Raw genomic sequence first — 22,230 nt, 5'->3', positions numbered from 1 at the left:
ATTGAGCAGGGATCAAATGGGCATATTGTACACACTTCTGTCATTGTAGTGGGAGGTGGCCGCTGATGGACTGCAGTCCTTACTGTCTTTTATTTGTTTCTACCTTAAATTACTATGCGTTCCGGATTTAAGTTTAAATCCTATTTACTAGTACATCTGCCAAAATAAAGTTGGAAGTCTACTAGTAAACCAACCTCCCCCCCCCCCCCAAAAAAAAACCACCTCATTGTTTTTGACAGGTTTCAGAGTAGCAGCCGTGTTAGTCTGTATCCGCAAAAAGAACAGGAGTACTTGTGGCACCATAGAGACTAACAAATTTATTAGAGCATAAGCTTTCGTGGACTACAGCCCACTATGCATCCGAAGAAGTGGGCTGTAGTCCACGAAAGCTTATGCTCTAATAAATTTGTTAGTCTCTAAGGTGCCACAAGTACTCCTGTTCTTCTCATTGTTGTTGGTACATCAAGTCACCTTAGCAATGTTCTGGTAGATCCTTCCACCACCTCTATGGATTGGTACAGAGCAGATGACTAAGTGGGTAGGTCAGGAGTTGTGCTAGTTAGGGCTCAGAATACTTGGCAAGTGTCAAAAAGTTCTTTGATTTGGTTTCAAGAAACAAAATGCTGAAAACTGGAGGCCGTGAGTCATTAGATGCAGGGAAAAACCTGTCAATCTTAATTTTTCAGCCTAGATCTTGGGGAATTTGTCTAGAATGGAAATTTAAAGATGACTTGCAAAAGAAACAAAATGTGTTGTCCCTTGCTGCTATGTGAAATGGTAACAAGCATAAGGGAAAAAAACTTTACAGTTAGAAGCTCAAATTCTGACTCTCTTGGTTTTGTTTTGTTTTGGGGTTGTTTTTCCTGGCACACTAGTAGGATTTTAACATCACAAGCATAAAGGAAGTGAAACATGATTGATTAAAGGGAAAATATTTTAGTAAGAGAGGGTAAGACTTAATATTCTTGATATTTAGGGTTTAAAAACAACCTTTTTTTAGACGAAACCTTTCGGCATGTATCCCTCAGAGCACAAGTCAATTGGTTTTTCTTTGTAGGTCACTTCAAAAAAAGTGAATTTTTTTTGAAGTGAGAATAGTAATCATGTTTCAAAATTTTGTGTGCATACTCCTAATGGCATCAAGAGAGATGTGAATTCCTGTTTTACTGAGCGGAGTACTGGTTCCTGCACCAGAAACAGTGAGTGTGACTGGCTTTTCATGAGGTACCTGGCCTTTCACAGTGCTTATCACTTGTAATGCTTTTTGCAAACGAAAAGTACCATATAAACACTAATCATATCTGAAAATATCCTCCATTGTTAAATATGCAGATAGTGAGATGCAATGTTGACTTATCCCTTAAATACTGATCTCTTTATAAAGTAAGCGCCGTGATATGTTCATTGTTGTCGTCCAAAATGTAAACCTGTCCTCCATCCAGCTGTCTTCCACTGGAACAACAGCAGTTGCACAAAGGTTCTTCAAAATATATACAGTAACTCCTCACTTAACGTCCTCCTAATTAACATCATTTCGAAGTTGTCACCGCTCCATTAGGGAACATACTCGTTTAAAGTTGTGCAATGCTCCCTTATAACGTCGTTTGGCTGATTTTACAAGGGAGCATTGCACAAATTCCTCTTCTCCGCCTCCTCCCCCTCCCTCCCTCCCAGCGCTTCCCCCGCCGCCAAACAGGGCACTTTCCCCTTCAAAGCCGGCTGGAGAGAAGTGGCGCTTTGAAGGGGAAAGCGCTGCTTCTCTCCGGCCGCTGGTTGCACGGCTGCCCCTGCTCCTCCTGAGTCCTCCGGCCCGTGCTTGCAGGGCCACATTCTGAAATGGGCTTTAGAGCTGCTGGCCAGGGCCCTGGGGCCCCCTTAGCCCGGGGCCCTGCAGCCCCTAAAGCCCCTGCATTCCGAGTGGCCCTGCCTGCTGGGAGGGGGAGGCAGCTCCCAGAATCACGGCCATGGGGGCGGTGCCGCGCTGCTCAGAGCCACCTGCACACCCCCTGCACTAAACAGGAGCTGCCCCAGGTAAGTGCCTTGCACCTCCTGCCTGCCCCAGCCCTGAGCCGTCTCCCGCACCCCCACCCTGAGCGCCCTCCCACACCCTAAGCTCCCTCCCAGACCCCGCACCCCACCCTGAGCGCCCTCCCACACCCTAACTCCCTCCCAGACCCTGCACCCCCAGTCCTGAGCCCCAGGGGTAAGCCAGGGGCACCTCCCCACATTTATATTAAATCTTATGGGAAAATTGGATTTGTTTAACATCGTTTTACTTAAAGTTGCATTTTTCAGGAACATAACTACAATGTTAAGTGAGGAGTTACCGTATAAGAAATAGTGGGGTGGGGGGGACGGTGATCATTAAAGTTCCAACAATAATGAGGTGGACTGCCAGGAAGAGACTGGAACCCCAAAACTGAATTCAGACTTCTGCCAATTTTGAGATGTTTCAGCATTCTGAATGTATTGCCTCTTCAGGGCAGGCACTGTCTTGGACTGTTTGTACAGCACACTATCCTGTCTCTGACTCTCTCTCTGTAATTAAAAAAACAAAAACAAAAAAACAGTCAGTTGGCCCTGGCACTTATGGCATGCTCTGACTCACTGTACAGGAGTTTGTAACCAGTTGCAACAAAAATCCCCTCCCTGTTTCCCTCTTTAGCAATCTCTTCACAGCTGATATTTTTAAATGAGGTTTGTCTTCCAGATTGTCAATTAAAATTTGTCAGCTCTTCAAATTGTTAAAATTCTCAAGTATCTCAGACAAGGATAATTATCTTCAGGACTTAGTTCAAGACTGAAAAAAGTGGAGAGCAGACTAAAACTTTTGAGCCTCTTATCCATTACTAACAGAAACCTGAACTGCATCTAGGCTTTTGGTACTTTCTGCTGACTTTTTACTAACTGAATATGACATAAAGTCAAATTCTTATCTTTAGATAAGACACTGAAACCAGCAAGGGCAAAAAGATCTTAGAGGCTAATGGAAACAAAATGAAAACAGTTCAAGAGACCTGGGTTTATTTTTAAGCCTTGTAGGATGTCTGATGTGTTACAAGTTAGGTACTTAGTGAAATAGGAGACTCATGACGCTTCCTTTGCAGATCCCATTGTAGGAGTTGTGTGCTCTGCTATGTAAAGCCAAGAAAGCATTTCAAAGTAGTATAATCCTTAGTCAATATTCTGGAACAAAGAAATGTAAAAAGCCTCTGTCCTCTAATCATTTTGTATTTCTCTTTCTGGTGCTCCGAGTCCTCTCCCTTGGTCTGACTATTGTTAGAATTTGGCAAGCTTTAGCTATATAGAGACTAAATCAGTGTTGGTTCTTTGTAGTTCTAGGAGAGCATGTCTGTTAAGATGGATATGGAGCCGGAAATTAGGTCTAAGAGTTGGTGGTTTTGCCCCATAAACTGTCCACTTTCAGACAAGAGTCCTCCGTGGTCAATGGTGTGGAGAATATGAATAAGGAAGTGTTGTTTATCCTTCACATAACACAACCACCAGGGGTCACCCAATGAAATTAATAGGCAGCAGGTTTAAAACAAACAAAAGGAAGTACTTCTTCACACAGTGCAGTCAGCCTGTGGAACTCATTGCCAGGGGATGTTGTAAAAGTCAAAACTAATGAGGCTCAAAAAGAATGAGACACGTTCATGGGGGATAGGTCCGTCAATGGCTATTAGCCAAGATGATCAGGGACACAGCCCCATGTTGTTGGTATCCATAGACTCTGGGAATGGACGACGGGTTGGATCACTCGGTAATTGCCTGTTCTGTTTGTTCCCTCTGAAGCACCCGGGATTGGCCACTGTGAGAGAAGGCAGGATACTGGGCTATAGAGACCAATGGTCTGACACAGCATGACTATTTTTATGTTCTTATGTGCTTGAAAAATTGGGGTGAGAGGCACTCAACAAGACTGCTTTCTGTGCAGATTTTATACCCAGTGTCTGATGAAAATGTAGTTGGACTCAAGGTCTGTTTACAGAGTAAGCCTTGAGTACTCCTGGACACATGCAGCTCTCCTGAAAGAGTTGTCACAGATTTTATTCAAAGTATATGGCATCACAAGACTCTTAGAAATCCTTGAATTAATATCTTAGATCCTTCGCTGACAGATGTCTTGAGATGGATCCAAAGTCATAAGATCCTATTTCTGTAGGTTGAGCTGGTCAGTCTTCGGGAGGCTCAAAACATTCCTTCAGTGCCTCTGAAAATGAGGCAACATAGGTATGCTGACGATCCAGCAGCAGGAATTACTCCCCATCAGGCTAGCTCTTGAACCAGCGGATTGGTTCTGATTGTGCCATGGCACATGTAGACTCCTTGGGATCCTACAGGTCCCAAAAGTGGCAGGATGTTCTTGAATCTGAGGCAGCCATTCACTTGTTGGAGCCTTTGGAACTGTCTTCTGATTTAAAATTTGGTTTTAAGGCCATGGAAAGATGTCTGGAAGCAAATAATTAGGTCCGAGTCTGAATTCTTCACTCATCAGATCTGGTATTTTAGCTATGGTTGAATTTTCTCTGGAACGATCACAGTCCTGTCTGGTACAGTACCTTCTGGTCCTTATCAACATGATTTATGTTTTGTTCTTTATCTGAAGAGATTTTTCCCTAGTGATTCTACACCTGAGGTGATTTTGGCTTATGGCTCCACTTTGACAGCGTAGTAAGATTTCTTTTGAAGCAAGAGGCCCTAGTGAGGTCTATCCAGATTGTTAGGGACCACTTCCTGTCTCTTGTAGTCATCTCCAGGATCATGTGTACAAAGGGATGATTTTTTAGACTCTTTAGGGACGGGAAGAAACAAGCATCCCAGGGGGAGGGATAGCTCAGTGGTTTGAGCATTGGCCTGCTAAACCCAGGGTTGTCAGTTCAATCCTTGAGGTGGCCACTTAGGTATCTGGGGTAAAATCAGTACTTGGTCCTGCTAGTGAAGGCAGGGGGCTGGACTTGATGACCTTTCAAGGTCCCTTCCAGTTCTAGGAGATAGGATATCTCCATTAATTTTTAATTTATTTATTTATTTAATTTAAGCAGGACAGTTATTGGAGGTCTTCCAATGGTGATTCTTCTTGACCTCTCTTTCCCTAGGTGATGACAGGGCTTGTCAAGATCTGATAGGCAAAATGGTTGAAATCTTTGGCATCTATGTAGCTTACGTTTAAAACGAAATTGAAAACCCATACAATTAGAGTTGAGGGAAAGGCAGAAGGTTATATACTTCAAGTGAGTGACAGACTCCTGGAGCCATGCTGAAATGTGGAGTCACTTTGTATCTGTCCCATGTGTGTCCTGAAAGCCTGATTCCTACAAAATTTCTTGTCTTATGTGTGATAAAATGTATAAGGGTCTTCATTAATGTACTAAAACTTCCAGTGAGAATGTCTTAATGCTAAAAATTAATCTTACTACTTTCCACTAGATTTCAAATGTTCATTTAGTCACATTTGTTGCAGTTTTTCTACTAAGATAAACGGTATGAAATTATGCATAAAAACAAAGAGCATAACAGGTCTCTTGCCTGAATTCTGTTCAGCTGTCTTTGTTTTTTGAGAGGGGAATTTTATCTATAATGACACTTGGCAAGCAGGTACAGTAATTAGACATTGCACCATACAACTCATTTTGCTTACTAATAGCTTGTGAGCATCACAACTATTGCATACATGTGCTCAAACAGGCTTAAATTTATGGTCAGTGTGGACTTGCAAAGTGTACAAATTTGTGTACAACAGATGCTTCAAAAGTTTGGTTCCTAAAGTCAGACTCACAGAACTTTCTTACTAAGTGATGTTTGATTAGTCTTAACTAGACCCTCTTGTATTAAATGGACTCGGAAAGCTGAATAAATGTTAATATGCTCTTTTAAATATGAATGTTTTACTCTTATGCTTCACTCTGACAGATTCATGCAAAGGCCCAAACTTCCACACCTGTAGTTCATGTTTATGGGGTGGGAGCCCTTCTTGCCCTGGGAAACTTAACCTCAGTGTGTCAGGGCTGAACAGCAGCAACTCTTTCTGGAAGGTGGTGGTGGTGGAATCTCTCTCCCTGTATACACATAGACCCAAAATAAAAAGAAGCTGACAGTTGTCCCTTAATATGAATTCCTGTTAGCTTGCTGTCCGAACTTTGCATGCCAACCTTTCTGAGCCGGTGAGAGTCTTCCTGCTACCTTTATCACAGGAGCCATTACAGGACTTGCCCTGTGTTTACCACTCTGACTTGTCAGGTGGCATCTGAAAACAATGTTTCTCTCCTGCCCTAACAATCCTTTTAAGAATTTGACTTAACACTTCCGGTTACAAGATCAACTCTTAATGGAATATTTTTGCTGCTGAGGGTGACTGTTCCGAAGTAAATAGACCAGGGGTCTCAAACTCAATTTACCTTAGGGTCAGTACCAGTCCTCAAATCCTCCCAGCAGGCCAATAATGTCACTCATGCCACCCAGAACCTGCCCCCCAAAACTCCTCCCCCCCAAACTCCACCCCCCACCTGCCTAAGGCTCTGGGAGGGAGTTTGGGTGGGGAAGGAGGTCTGGGGTTAGGGGATTGGGGTGCAGGGAGTTTGGGTGGGGGAGGGGTCTGGGGTGCAGGCTCTGGGATGGAGTTTGGGTGCTAGGTGCCAGCTGGAACGGGGTGAGAGTGCAGGAGGAGGGGGTGGGGTTGCAGGCTCTGGGAGGGGGAGGGGTGCAGGCTCTGGGAGGGAGTTTGGGGGTGGGAGCAGGTGTGTAGGAAGGGGGAGGAGGTTCAGGCTCTGGGAGGGAATTTGAGGGCTGGGGGTGTGTGGGGAGGGGGTGCAGGCTCTGGGAGGGGTCGGGGGTGTGGCGCTTACCTGGGGCTCCAAGGCGGGACAGGCTCGGGGTCCTTCGCGCACTGCTGTCCCCAGGCACCGGCCCCGCAGCTTCCATTGGCTGCAGGGGCGCGAAGGGTGGGGGCAGTGGGCAGAGGCTCAGCCCCGCCCTGGGGCCACAGGGAGGGGCTGGCAGCCACGTGGAGCAAGCGCACAGGAAGCCGCTCAGCTCTGCTGCACTGCCAGTGGTGGGTGGGGTCCTGGGCCATTTTAAATCGCCCGGGGGACACGTGGGGGGGGGAGCCCCCGGGGGCGGCAGGCGGGGCCAAGGGAGAGACCCAGACCCAAAATTGCTGGAGCTCCGCAGGCCACATTGGGGAGGTTCTTGGGCCGCAGACGTCCCGCAGGCCGGGGTTTTGAGACCCTTGAAATAGACTTAACAGAGTGTGGTCTGGTGGATAGAGCAGTGAGCTGGGAGCTTGGGAAGTCCCTAATTCTAGTTCTAACTCTCTCACTCGTAGCTGTTGGTAAGTTTTCTAACTTGATTTGAACCAATCCATAAAATGGGTTTACTTATGTCACCGGGATAAATGGAGGATTGTTTGCACAGTGCCTTGAGATGGAAAGGTGCCAGCATAAATATTTATATTTTAACATACTGTTGAGTAGAAAAGTTTCCTGTGTATTGGGGGTGCTGGGAGCTCTTGGAGGACAGCCTGAAGCATCTTGCTTGTAAAAATGGAAATTCTCTCCATGTCGTGCATTCCTTTTAGTCTAAAGGAATGTTTTGACCCTTATAGTGCTCAGCTCCTCTCATCAGAAGCTTTCAAAGTGCTTTGCAATGAAGGTTCTCCATTTGTAAAATAGGGGCAATACTTAAGTTACATAAGTAACTAACCGAAGTTCATATGGGAGTAGAAGCTGGATTCCCTGACGGTTAATGCTCCTGATGTCTCCCTCAGAACTCATGTATTAAAATTATTGATTAAAAGCAATTGCTGTCGGGTCATATTCACAATCGATTAACACTGCTTTATATTGGAATACTTCAGCAGACTAGGAGACTGAAACATCACTGTTAATTGTTTTAACTTGTTACTGAATCCAAAGCTTTTTGCCTTTCAGTGCTGTATTCCCTTCTCCACAAAGCACTGGCTGCTTTGATTTTTTTGTAAGTTAATATAACTTAATGCTTAAAAATAGTTCTTTTAGTGTTGTACCAGCACATCATAATCGGCCCCTCTGCCATCTCTCTAGAGACCTCTTGTTTTTTTGGCATTGCAAATCAAATTAACTTTAGATTGCCATAATTTTGCATTCTTTCAGTGGGAGGCCATCTGACAGCACTAGGCAGCCAAGTAGAATTGAATGCACCAGGACTTGCCATTGTCATAGAAGAGACATGCAGAAAAACTCTGCTTAAAAGTATAAACAGTTAATACCAACTTAGAAACTAAAATGTGATTGGCAAGAAAAGTTGCACTCTTCCTGTTTAGTGGATGTTGCCCTAATGCATTTGAGTGGGGAAAAGGGTTGTCTTTAAACCATGGCCTTGCCCCATCGAAGATGGTCATCCTATGGTTCAGACTTCAGTGTGGGCAAGTACAATCAAGGTTTCATCCTTTCATATCTGAGCTACCATTGTTTCTAAATTGTAATTCCCCTGCTCAGCTGCACACCAGTCACTAAGGTGGTGCTGACAAAGAGTTCAGTTTTTAATGAAAGCATAGATTCTGCAGAAACAGATAGCAGTGGTCCCTCTCCTCCCCAACTCATCAGAGAGAGCTTCCTGGAGTTTTCAAGTTCTGAACACTGTTACCACTCCAATGTTAGAGAAAAGTATGGGAAGTTTACTTTGTTCTACTTAACAGGGGGTAGGGGTGGAGGCAGGGAAGTCCCTCTAACACTTATGGAACTAACATCCATTAATAATTGGATTGTTCAAATATATTTCAAGGCTATTAAATTTCATGTCTGTAAAGATCAGTGGTTCTCAATCTAGTTACCATTGTAGGCCGCATCCCATACTATCTGTGTGGCCCTGAGGATGTCACATGGGCCGCAGCTCTGTGCTGATTGGGCTGCAAGTTGAGACCCACTGGTAAAGATATTCTGAATATTAAGTTTTAGACTGTTCAGTGTGCCAAGTTTCCAGTAAGGGTTATGACTATTTGGGTTAATACGTTGTCATCTAGATTTCACATTTTCCTTTACTTAATACATCAGTATTGAGAGCAAACATGAAGTCACAATCCTAGGAGGACTCAATGAATTTGTAGTGAAGTTTTATGGACCACAAGGAAGTAAGTACATGTCCTGTGCCATTATGATGTCTGGAAACTGGAAGTTGGAGCAAGAGGTCAAGGGATGTCATTGCACTTGGGTTGCATCTTGACCACAACCTGTCCGATTTCTCCCAGCTGACAATAGGGGAAGATGGGGATGAGCGCTGAATTTCAAACCTTAATATTGGGTGAACATCATCCTCTCTCTTAGCGGAATGGCAGGTTGGTAGTTTTGACTGCTGTGCAAAGCCACAGCATTATCTTAAAATAGAGCTTAAATTTCAAAGGTCCTGAGTGACACCACTCCTGGGGTTTGGCACCTTGGAAAATCTGGCTTGTCGGTCGAATTTTATAAAGTGCTTGTAAACAAGATTGAAGGCAAAGATAGATTTTTCCAAAAGAATTAGCTCTCTTGCTGGGTCTGTAATGTGTCTTAAATTAGTAATGTCTCTCAGGGTAAGTAGATTATTCTAACATTTTTGTGGTCTGAATAAGACTCTTGGCCCTTTGTGCTGAAAACTAATGTAGTATCAGTTAAAATCAGAGCTTCAATAGAGACCAATGCCCTTCACACCTTGGGGGAATGGCCATTACTATAGGTTTTTCTATCTGTGCTCTGTGTCAAAGAAAGGAGGTTTGACATGAGGGCTTACTCTAAATGGTAATTATTTTTCCAGGTCTTTTTTTTTTACTTAATGCCATTGTGCTTTTATTCTAGGCAGAGTTCTGCAGTATGTCTAACACCTGCATTTTTCTCTGATTGCAGCACCATATGAAGGTGGAGTGTGGAAAGTTAGAGTGGACCTTCCTGATAAATACCCTTTCAAATCCCCATCTATAGGTAACCAAGCATTGCTTCCAATCTAAATCTGTCTTGTTGCTCATGTAGTAGAGACGCTAACTACTATTTTATAGCATTTACCAACAATTACTGTAATTACTTTTTCATTGATTTTTATGTAGCGACTTTACTGAAGTCAGAGGCCTTCTGCAGGTTTCTGATAACCTTAACATTAAAGCATAATATTAACGTTAAAGTATAGAAGGATGGTCTTGTACTTAAATTACTGGGCTGGGATTTAGGAAGTCTGGATTCAGTCCCTAACTGAGCTACAGACTTGCCTGTGATATTGGGCAAGTTACCGTCTCAGTTCTGTAAAAATGGGGATACTTTCCTATCTCCCAGGATTGTAAAGATAAATTCATTAATGTTTGAGAAGCTCAGATGCTTACAGGGAATGCAGTGGGGTGCACTCACAGGTATCTAGATAGCATTATTCATTAATGTGCCGTACGGTCTGTGTGCATTTTATGACGTAATGTGCGTTCTTGGATTGATCTCAGATTCAGAAGTAGGCTATCGGTGACCTTCTTTCCAGCAGCATGATTTGGAGGCCTGAAATACAGAAGCTGAAACCCGGTTTTACTAATCTTCTTGGTTTTACTAATAACAATGTTCTTGTATGTGAAACAATGTAGGTCTCTGTTGCTGCTATGGTCAGAATAGCAGCAATGCTATAAAATTGGGTCGTGCCCATTTGGCTGAAGTAGTAATTATCCTTGTTCACATTGAACAAATCAATATCTTGGTAAGCCAAAGTTCTTATTTTAGGGCATGTCCATTGTGTCTTTCAGTCTTGAATAGCGGTGATCTAATTTCAGTATTTTTAAATTTCTCCAGTAGTTTGAAATGATGAATAAAAATAGCTAGTATTGTTTGAAAAACTGAATCAAATACAGCTACATGATTAGGTTTCAACATCCCTTTCTTGGGTTATGAAATAGGTGCTGCTAACTCATGGAGTGATATGATAGTTGCCCGTTGAAAGGGCAAACTTGTAGTTCAATCCACTGAAGTATTTTGCGGAGTCTTCCATCTAAAGAACTGAGAACAGCTTGAGGAAAATTGATGTGGAAACTTGACAAAGTGGGTTGGAGTAGATGGGTCCCTTCCAATCCTAACATCCTGATATGAAGACAGTGGGTATTTGCTGATTACTTAATACTCTTACGTGGAGACTGTTTTATTTAAAACCTTTGCCTCTTGAGTGCGAACTAATCTTTCTGGTCCTTCATGTTAGCTATGCCCATTGTGTATAGACAGTGTCATTATTCCCCATCTTGTATCTCTATCTTACTTTTATATAAAAATTCTTGTAGGCATGTCTAATCTGAATAACCACGTGATCTTATGCTACCACCATTTGGCCTTCCTCTCACTGCCCCTCATCACCCAATTCCCCTGGGACTGTCCCCTCAGCATCCAGATCCCCCCAACACTGGGCCTGTACACCTGCTTTCCCTGCAGAGACAGGATGCCCTGTCCAGGACAGAATGGCTCTCCCAGGGACAGCCCCCTCCAGCATCTAGTCCCCCCACCCAGGGACTGCTCCCCATCATCTCCCAGCCCCCCCAAGGACTGCCCCCTGGCACTCAACCCCCCCCATCCAGGGATTGTGTCCCTGTACCTAGCCCTCCATCCAGGGACTGCCTCCAGTCCCCCCACCTAGTCTGTCCCGCATGCACCACCCTCCCCATGCCCACTGGTCTCTTACCTCAATTGCAGCTAGCTCAGTTGCCCTGCCTGCCACTGCAGTTCTAGTGCTGGGGAGTCTGCTCCAGCCGGGGTCACTTGACCTGCGGGATCGGGGGTGCTGAGCATCCTAGCCTCCTGCCGGGTGGGGGGAGGGGACCTGTGCTGCCCCATTTTTGCAACCAGCTCTGTGCCTAGCTTCGTGCCCAGGGCAGGTACCCCTCCCACCCTGCCCTAGTTATGGCCCTGAGGATGTCATGTGGGCCGCAGGTGTGTGCTGATTGGGCTGCAGGTTGAGAACCACTGCTCTACCTGGTCTAGGTGCCACTAGAGGGGGGACAAGCAGGCATAGGTTATATGTCCACCCTGGAGTCGTCATATCTTTTCAATTGTAAACTCTTCAGGTTGGGGCCTGTCTCTCTGAGAAGTGCAAAATACCCAACAGGGTGCTATAAAATCATTCTCCCGTCAAATCAGACTCCCACCTCCCAACCCCCCCCCATAAATGATTGTATCCATTTGCAGACTATAAGTATAGTGCATTGCCATGCCAGCAATTTTAGATGTGAGTGAGAGGCTGCCCTCTGAAAATTGCAGTAAGCACACAACCTCTGCCTATCTTATTTAATTTAACACATTGATAAAAAGTTTAATTCCAAAGTGTAATTCTACTCTGAAAACTCACTCAACGGATCTGCTCCTTGTGTGTATTGGAGTCACGCTGTTGACTTAGCTGCAAAAATAAATTTTGCTCCCATAAGCCCTGCAGAGCCTACACAGCTAAAAGTAAGCCAGATTCTATTCCTTGTACATCAGGTGTTTGTTAGGTTCCAGTCAATTACATGGAAGATAGTGACATTGCACTGGTGGTGTTGAGGACATCATTTCTCCTGGAGAACCTTTAGTACTGGTTGTGCTCTGACAGGTAGAAAACAACCTGGGATCAGAGACTGAAGTAGACTGAATTAGCAGAGCTGACAATTAGAGAGAACATCTTTTTTGCTTGCAAATTGAGCATGTTTGATTGCAAGTTCATTGTTCATTGTCTTGATGAGTCTCAGTACCCCATTCTTACCTCACCAGATCCCCTCTTGCACTCATACTCTGCCTCACAAATACCCACTTATGGCTGTCAAAGCACTTCCTCCCCCATTGAAGTGTCTGCTGCTCTGGGGTCCATCCTCTCCTCTTCTTGAGAGAAGGCTGCTAGCAGCCCAGGTTACCGGCTGGGTGGAGTGGCATTGAGCAGAGTCTCCAGGCTGAATAAATCATAGAATTGTCAGGATGAAAGGGACCTTGATAGGTCAACTAGTCAAGTCCCTTACACCGAGGCAGGACTAAGTATTGTCTAGACCGTCCCTGATAGGTGTCTAACCTGCTCTTAAAAAAACTCCAATGTTGAAGATTCAACAGCCTCCCTACGTAATTGATGAATGCTAAGCTAGCTTTGAGACTAAACCAAACAGACCTGGCAGAGTGAGCTGAATTCCTATCAGCTGCTCAGCACAAGAACTTCTGGGAGGAGGGAGCTTCAGCTGGGAGTGGAATTGGGCAATCCCTGCCAGGGGGGGAGTACAGAAGACACTAGTATCCAGAGGAGGCAATAAGGCAGCTGCAACAGGGAGGAGATTTGTATTTTCATTGGGTTACAATTCTGCCACCTTTTACTCCTGCACCTCAGTCTGGCTTATCAGCTAGAGCCAGAGCTGAGTGAACTTTTGGGCCTTCTCTCCAGGGACAGCAGGATTTCAATATAATGTTCTTGTGGAGAGAGGGAGAAAGTACCTCACGCCGTTCTCTAGTAACGAATCTGACTGATGCAGGGAGTGATGGAAGCTTTGGAGGAGCTGTGTCCAGTCATCCTCAACTAGAAACTGTGCCAGGTTTGAAGGAGGCTTGTGAGTAAGAGTCAGAGGAAACACAGCAGTAACCTACAACTGGGTTGTGTGCTGTTCAGCCAATGGTACTCTCTTCAGTTCCCAGGGGGCAAGAGGTAGAAGACACTATTTGCCCTACCCCAAGCCTGGGATCACTGGAATTTGGGGAAATTAATGAATATGGTTTAACTGGCAAGATTCTTCTCTGGTTTGGTCTAACTAGTTTACTGATCTGTAACAAAAGGAGAAAAGGCAAGATCATTTCAGCGTGATGGAGATTCCTATAAACAGATGACACGACTGCTTATGGCAGACACAAGAAGTTTAGTCACTGCACTCACTAGAGCACTACAGATATGGATTACACTACGCCAGTTGCATGCAGAAGGCAATGTAAATTGTCTGTGTACATCAGTGGATCATATAAAATAGAACTAGTTCCCTTTTCTCCTTAATAAATTATACCTTGTATGTTGAAACTTTAAAACGAGTGCTCTTTTTGCAGCTTTCCCTGTTTCTCTCTAGTGCTCTGGAAGAACTTGGGTATAGTCCATTCAAGTTTTAGAAACCGTTAATGTGAACTGGAATGTAACACATTTTTCCAACAAAGTAGCATAGTGGCTTGGGGAAGTGTATTGCATATTCCAAGGTGCTCTTGATGAAGTGTTTAGTCCGTCCTGTGCTTAAAGTGGACTCCAGTAGACAGTTTCCAACCTTTTAGAAACCAGTTTTTATTCCAACATGGCACGGAGTAAGTGCACAAGAATTTGACCCACCACACTACTGGGAGCTTCAATGTGTTCTCCTTAGAGAAGTGTAACTAAAATAACTTTGTTCAGTTTGTTAAACAGGGGTTGGGCTGGGTTAGTACCCAGAAGGTGAACCTCAATGGAAAATCCAGATGCTTCAAGAAGTGGTGTAGATAATTCATATGTTGCTTTTCTTGATTTAATATTAAACCACTGCTCCAGGCAGGTATTAGTGACTCTGTGCTGCTGGAAAATCTCTTTCAGAATAGATTTAAAACTGAAATCCTGCCTGCTTGGCTTTGAAGATCATATGGCACTTCTTGCAGGAGAAGTATTAGCCCTGGTGTGGTGGCTGCTTTCCAGTTTTGGTCATTGTTTGCCTTATATAACTGAATGTGTGTAAGGAATTACTTCCTTTCCTATTCAGCTTTGTAATATTGTTGTCCTGTATTAAATAATTCCTCACCCCAGAGGTGGCACTCTCCCAAATGCTTCCCATTTATAGCTTATAAAGCATCCTGGGCTCTTCCTGCATGAAAGGAGCAATAGAAATGGAAGTTGTCATCACTAATGCATTTGCAGCTTTCATTATCTTGGCCTGTGGGTACTTGCCACCTACTTCTGACTATGCATATTCATGTTATCTTTGTGCCTGTCGTATAACTCACTGAAGCTACCAGGCTCAAAATAGTCTTGATGCAAGATCTGATTTTTCTTTCAAAGCAAGTGCATTTTTATCAGAAACTGGCATTTCCTTTTAGAATGCATGTATATAAGCCCAACATCCTTGTGTCCGGCTGTGGCTCTGATCTTGAGGCGTCAAGTGTGGAAAAACTGAGCAAATTTACTCAAGGGCCAGGATTTTAGTGGCAGCGTGAGTTAAATTGAATCCACCCAATTCAGACAACTCTAAAACTTGCAATATTTTTTAAATAGTTGATTTTGTCAGAAATTTGTATAGTTGGCTTTTGACATTGGTTTAAGCTGCTTTTAATCATGTCCTTGGCAGTTGGTTTCATTATTCCACCCCTTGCACATTTATTTAAAAAAAAAAAAAATTGTCAGACGTAGAAGTTGGTTCCTTCTCTTTCTCCGGTGGGTGATCTGTTTTGAGCTGTTTACTATTTCAAATACCCTGTTGGCCTTTCATTTTTCCTTTAGGATTTGATATCTTCAGGAGAACATGCTCTTTAGCTTCTTCCTGTTTTCAAAAGGAGAATTGAGAAATGTTTTTAAATGTACTGTTTCAAGATCCCAAATCATGAGAATACTTGGTGTAAATGTAAAAAAATAAGTAATTATCTCTTAAACTTCCAAAGGCTGAGATTAGGATTTAATGGGTCTCTGTTCTGGATGCCACAAACACACAAACCCAAGACAAGTATTTCCTGCCCTACTCAGATGTTAAGTGATGTTGCCAATGACTTGTAGAAGAAATGGAAACCTAGGAGCCTGAATTCCTGTTTTGGCATCTAAAAGCTTCTCTGTTTTGCTGGAATCACTTTGGTTCTTTATTACTATCTTTTCTCTGTAGTGTTTTGGCTACAAGTGCACATAATATTCCAAAAGACCAAAATTATATCTCAAAATAACTTCCATATATTAATATATCAAGTCCTTGTTTCTCCTCCATTTCTGTGGCTTGTCTAATTTAGCCACAGTATCTTGCATTTATATAGCACCTTTCATCCCAAAGTAAACTACCTGCTATATATAGGGATCAGTGCAGCCACTTCTGGTGTGAAACATGGTACCTATTTAATAGTTCTTGGCAACACTATACAAGATCAGATATCTCCTAGGCTGTATTCAATTTTTATTCATTACTGCAAGTTCTATTTTTACTTCCAGCTCCTAGCTGGATTGCCTTACAATTTGCTACTTAAAATTTCATGAGTCACTTATCACCCCTGATCATTATGAATTTGCTCTTGCACGTATATACCAGTTCTTATTCTAACCTATAAAAAACTTGAAAATGCCCATTCCTTCAAATATAGAGGGAAGGATGAAACACCAGAAGGCAATATGTATCCACTTCTCCATTCTATTCTGTTGACACATACGGAACACTCAGTACAGCTTCCCTGCCACAGTCAGGGAATGGTGGAAACAGGTTGACAAAATGTAGAAGCTGCTTTCAGCATGACTTGGCACAGATTCACAATGTCCCTTGTGCCAGTCACTGAAGCCTGTGTGTCATGTGACAGTTTATCTAAGCAATAAGGTGAATTGACTCTTGGAACAATTCCCACTTGGCAGTTCTGCAGGTTTTGCTAGATTTTCTAGAATCTGCTCTTTAACCTTGATTTTAGTTAAATTGGTAAATAGTGTCTTCCTAGTTAGGAAAGGGATTATCTAATGATTAACCCAAGACTAGGAGTCCTGAGATCTCAGGTCTGCCACTGTTTTGCTGTGACTAAAGACAAGTCATTTAACCTCTCTGGCTGAGTTTCCCCATCTATTTATACATCAAAGCTTGGAGGTATAATGTTGCAGAAGTACCTAAGATACTGTATTAAAAATGCTACAAACGTGAAAAGTACTGTAATAAAAATAGCTGTGGGACAGTTTACATTACTTGTGATGGTTGCAATGTAAACTGTCCCAAGCTGTTTTGTTAGTGATTTGGTGTTATAAAGCACATTTCACACTTAGCTTAAAATGCTTAGAGGTAAACAAACAGCCAAATCCTGTACTAAAATAGGCTCTGTGGTCCAGAGCTGGAATACCAGATTCCAGGACCTCTACCGTTGTGTAATGAATGCCTCTGTGCTAAGGTAGTGCAGTGCAAACAGCACTATTTGTCTGATATTACCAGTTAATATGCTGAATAATCTCTTAACCTGAGACTCCTTAAAAGAACCTTTATCCGTAACTTTCACTGGCAAGGGGAAGAGGTTACCTAATGCAGAGCTGTGCACAAGGTAATTACCCACCTCACAGGGAATGGAGGATTGTTATCCCCACTTTACAGCCAGGGAAACTGACACAGATGAAATGACTTGCCTGAGTTCACAGAGAAAGTCTGTGCTGAGCTGGGATTAGAATTGAGGTCTTGGCTTCTAGCCCTGTGCTTGGTCCCCTCTAGATCACACTACACAGTTTTTGAGAGCTCTTCTGGAAGATGGCACCTATAAATACTGGTATCCCTCCCTCCCATTCTTTGTCTGCATTACGTATGACCCTAACTCCATTCTTATTTGTATTTTGATAGCATCCACCACCCTGTTGTGCTAGGCGCTGTACAAACACAGCACAGAAAGATGGTCCCTACCCCCAGGAGCTTGCACTCCTAAGTATAAGACAAGACGACAGATAGATACAGACAACAGATGGGGGAATACAAGGAAACAATGATACAGTGTTGGTCAGCATGATAGGCAGCAGTCCCAGCACACCAGCAGCTTAACCAGTGTATGGTCTGAACCCACTACATCTCGGTTCAGAGGCAAGAGCACAACCACAGAGTTGTGCTATAGTCTGAACCATTACATCACTCTAACAGGATGCTAAAATCACAGCTTCCTTGTGACCGTTTGCATGTTAACTACTGCGCTGAGATACTGGGTCAGGAATGGCCAGCTCGTACCGAAGCTGGTTATGGTATTTGGCTGTCCATGTGGCAGTAACAGAGGCACGTTACATAAGAGAGTTGTGACTCTGCTACCATAGTGGGTCAGGCAGGAATGAGGTTAAAAAATCCAACTGGCCTTGACTTATGAGATGAATGCCCCCATGGGGACCTGGGAGGGAGGTATAAGGTTGAAACCAAAAACAAGTGGATATAAACTGGCTACACTTCTGCTAGGTTCCACTGACATGGTCTGAACTCCTTTTAAAGGTGGCATTGCTTTATTCCTGGTGCAGTTCAGTCCCATAAGGTTGTTTCCTTGTCAAGAGGGAAGAGACAACTCTGAAAGTTGAAACTTGCTATGTTCGTGCCCTTTTCTTGTCTTGTTTGAGTCAGCAGGGCTACCTCTCCCTGCTCTTGTTAGAGGGCTGTACTATGCATCAGAAAAAAAGGTTTGGGACCTCTCTCAACCTACCAGCTAACTGGCTGTACTTTGAGCACAGATAAGTGATGGGCTGCCCTTTGAGGCAATGCATGGTGGATTGCAGCCAATTCCTGATATGGAAGGGAAGTAGCAACTGGTGCAAGAATGTCCCAGCTGCCACGGGCTAGCACTGCAGGTAGTTTGCGCAATTGCAGTGGTGGAAGGGATAGTGAGACAGCTTCCAGTCGATGTTCCCGTTGATTCTTCCTCCCGCACTACCGTATTTCCAGTACCAAAGCAGTCATTCCACCTGAAGAGGTGGACAGTTGGCCCTGATGCAGGCAGGACAGTCTGTCCCAAACAATCCGTGGTGTTAAACTCCAAAGGCATGTCTACACTGGAAAGAAGAACTCAGGATACAGAGTCTCAGAGCCTGGGGTCAATTGACTCTGGCTTGTGAGGCTTACGCTGTGGGGCTAAAAATAGCAGTGTAGAGGTTCCCACTCGGGCTGGAGCCTGGGCTCTGAGACCTGAAGAGGGGGGTGGGTCTTGGAGTCCGGCTGCAGCCCGAGTGGGAATGTCTAAACTGCTATTTTTAGCCCCACAGCCCGAGCTTAAGTCACTTGACCTCGGCTCTGAGACTTGGCACCACAGTGTTTATTTCCAGTGTAGATATAGCCTAAAGTTTGAATGACCTAAAAAGCAATTAAAATATGAAATATGCCTTCAACGGAAAGAGCTTTTGGCTCCAGTTCATCAGGTAGGACCAGGACAGTTGCCTTTCGAGATAGCAACTCGTCATCTTGGTCATCTTGCTCTGCCTCTAAGGAAAAGTATATCTGAGAGAGGGTAGTTTGTGATGATGAGCAAACACTGCCAGTACTTTAAACCCTATCTTTGGGCTATTCATAGCCCCATCTTACTTGGCTGATCACTATCTCCAGAAACCATCCTTGATGTCTGCTTAAAGAAGTCTTAAAGAAGAGACCAAGGACAGGGTAGGCCTGTTACTCAATGAGGGGGGGGGAAAACAATAACAGAAAATGTGGAAATGGCAGAGGTGCTTAATGACTTCTTTGTTTCGGTTTTCATCAAGAAAGTTGGTGGTGATTGAACGTCTAACACAGTGAATACCACTGAAAATGAGGTAGGATCAGAAGATCCTAAAATAGGGAAAGAACAAGTTAAAAATTACTTAGACGAATTAGATGTCTTCAAGTCACCAGAGCCTGATGAAATGCATCCTAGAATACTCAAGGAGCTGACCGAGGAGATATCTGACCCATTAACGATTATCTTTGAAAAGTCATGGAAAACGGGAGAGATTCCAGGAGACTGGAAAGAGGCAAAAATAGGGCCAATCTAAAAAAAGGGGAAATAAGGACAACCCAGTGAATTACAGACCAGTCAGCTTAACTTCAGTACCCGGAAAGAAAATGGAGCAAATAATTAAGCAATCAATTTGCAAACATCTAGAAGATAATAAGGTGATAAGTAACAGTCAGCATATGGATTTGTCAAGAACAAATTGTGTCAAACAAACCTGATACCTTGTCAAAGAAAGCTAACAAGCCTTATGGATAGGCAAATGCAAAGTACTCCACTTAGGAAGGAACAATCAGTTGCACACCTATAAAATGGGAAATGACTACCTAGGAAGAAGCATTGCGGAAAGAGATCTGGGGGGTCAAAGCGGACCACAAGCTAAATATGAGTCAACAGTGTAACACTGTTGCAAAAAAAAGCAAACATTCTGGGATGTATTAGCAGGTGTGTTGTAAGCAAGACACTAGAAGTAATTCTTCCACTCTGCTCTGCACTGATTAGGCCTCAACTGGAGTATTGTGTCCAGTTCTGGGCACCACATTTCAGGAAGGATGTGGACAAAGGATGTGGACAGAGTCCAGAGAAGAGCAACAAAAATGATTAAAGGTCTAGAAAACATGACCTATGAGGGAAGATTGAAAGAATTGGGTTTGTTTGGTCTGGAAAAGAGAAGACAGGGGGGACATGATAACCGTTTTCAAGTACATAAAAGGTTGTTACAAGGAGGAGGGAGAGAAATTGTTTTTCTTAACCTCTGAGGATAGGACAAGAAGCAGTGGGCTTAAATTGCAGCAAGGGAGGTTTAGGTTGGACATTAGGAAAAACTTCCTAACTGTCAGGGTGGTTAAGCACTGGAATAAATTGCCTAGGGAGGTTGTGGAATCTCCATCATTGGTGTTTAAGAGCTGGTTAGACAAACACCTGTCAGGTATGGTCTAGATAATACTTAGTCCTGCCATGAGTGCAGGGGACTGGACTAGATGACCTCTCAAGGTCTCTTCCAATCCTGTGATTCCTTGTGGCACATTGCTGTGGATACTCCATTCAGAGGGCCATCTTTGCAAGGTGTCTGAGTTCTATGGCATGCTACCATCATGCATGTTTTTAGTGAGGGTTTTGAGAAAACGAGAAGCCAGTACCCTGAATGCACAAATCTGTCCATAGAAGCCATCTGAAGTAGATGACAGAATTTGGGAGTCTGTCCTCAGATACAGAAGTCTGTAGCTTCTCATACCAGAGAGGTCAACTGGTTTCTGTAGAAGTCGTCCCTTGTGAACTTCAATTTATTTTGATTATCAAGATAGCTTCTTACTATAGCCGCTTAGTCCATATAGGGTGACCAGAGGAGATGAAGAAAATATCGGGACACCGGGGGGGGGGGGGGGGGGGAAGCAGAGTGCTGCCAGCCGGCCGAGTGCAAAAAAAAAAAGCCGAGTGATCCCGGTGGCGCAAAATATCAGGACAAAAATTGCGGTCCTGACCAAAGATCGGTTGGGACACGGGACAAACAGCTCAAAATCAGGACGATCCTGATTTTATCGGGACATCTGGTCACCCTAAGTCTGTAAGACACAAGTTCACTTATGGCCTCTTCAGTGAAGGACAAACTTTCGTAGGTTCAAAAGTATAAAGTGACTCTGAGAATAGTTGACAGGTTTAGGCTCATATTTCTAAATTTCAGACATCAGGATACCACTTCACTGTCATTCTGCCCAGAGAGCCAAAATCTCAGAGGAAATTTCATTAAGGTGCCAGGAGCCCACTGAAATCTGTCCAGTTCTTGAAATTTTACAGATCTGTTAACTTACTTTGTTCGGCGAAGCCAAGAAAAGACTGGCAGCCTCGAAGTTGTGTATATAAAGGAGGTCTGTGCAAGAATAAATTTGTGTATGGTTGGGCTCTGTCAGCCAAAGAAATGGCTACTTCAGGGCTTTCAGGGAAGTATCAAGAAGACTTTTGCAAGGAGCATGTTAGGCACTTAGTACATACATGTGCCTGATATCAAGGGAGGGCATCTTACCCCCCTCTTCTAATTTTCATCTGTCTTCCTCCCCTCACTATACAAGCCTATTCTGGTCTCTTCCAGCCTAAAAAGGAAAAAGTCCTTGACCCCATCTGCCTCTCTAACTTACACCTCATCTTCCTTTCACCTTCAAACTCAAATACAGTCTACATCCATTGCCTTCAGGTTCCTCCATCTCCACCCTTGATCCTTTCCCGTGAAACTGTTCTCTCACCCAGATATCTAATGACATCTTCCTGGCCAAATCTCTACTCCAGGGGTCTGCAATCTTTCAGAAGTGGTGTGCCGAGTCTTCATTTATTCACTCTAATTTAAGGTTTTGCGTGCCAGTAATACATTTTAACGTTTTTAGAAGGTCTCTTTCTATAAGTCTAATATATAACTAAACTATTGTATGTAAAGTAAATAAAGTTTTTAAAATGTTTAAGAAGCTTCATTTAAAATTAAATTAAAATGCAGAGCCCCCCGGACCAGTGGCCAGGACTTGGGCAGTGTGAGTGTCACTGAAAATCAGCTCGTGTGTCGCCTTTGGCATGCATGCCATAGGTTGCCTTCCCCTGCTGTATTGTATTATTTAAAGTTATGGTTATGGAGAACATGCCAAAGTTCTTAGCCAACTGGAAAAGAGCTTTATAT

At 43.6% G+C, this 22,230-nt stretch overlaps 1 protein-coding gene across 2 annotated transcripts in view; it reads left to right on the top strand.

The window, feature by feature from the left end:
• Positions 1-22,230, top strand: part of UBE2H (ubiquitin conjugating enzyme E2 H) — a 67,569-nt gene that overhangs the window by 24,247 nt on the left and 21,092 nt on the right. For both annotated transcript variants that reach the window (XR_008443333.1, XM_054014701.1), the window contains exons 2-3: positions 9,030-9,106; positions 9,855-9,929. Coding sequence is in view for 1 of the 2 variants with exons in the window: in XM_054014701.1 (XP_053870676.1) it covers positions 9,030-9,106; positions 9,855-9,929 (152 nt within the window). In the remaining variant the exon portion in view is untranslated. The remainder of the gene's footprint in view (positions 1-9,029; positions 9,107-9,854; positions 9,930-22,230) is intronic.

Source organism: Malaclemys terrapin, chromosome 1, assembly GCF_027887155.1.
Source record: "Malaclemys terrapin pileata isolate rMalTer1 chromosome 1, rMalTer1.hap1, whole genome shotgun sequence".
NCBI classification, from domain to species: Eukaryota; Metazoa; Chordata; order Testudines; family Emydidae; genus Malaclemys; species Malaclemys terrapin.
This window is presented reverse-complemented; position numbering and strand designations above follow the sequence as displayed.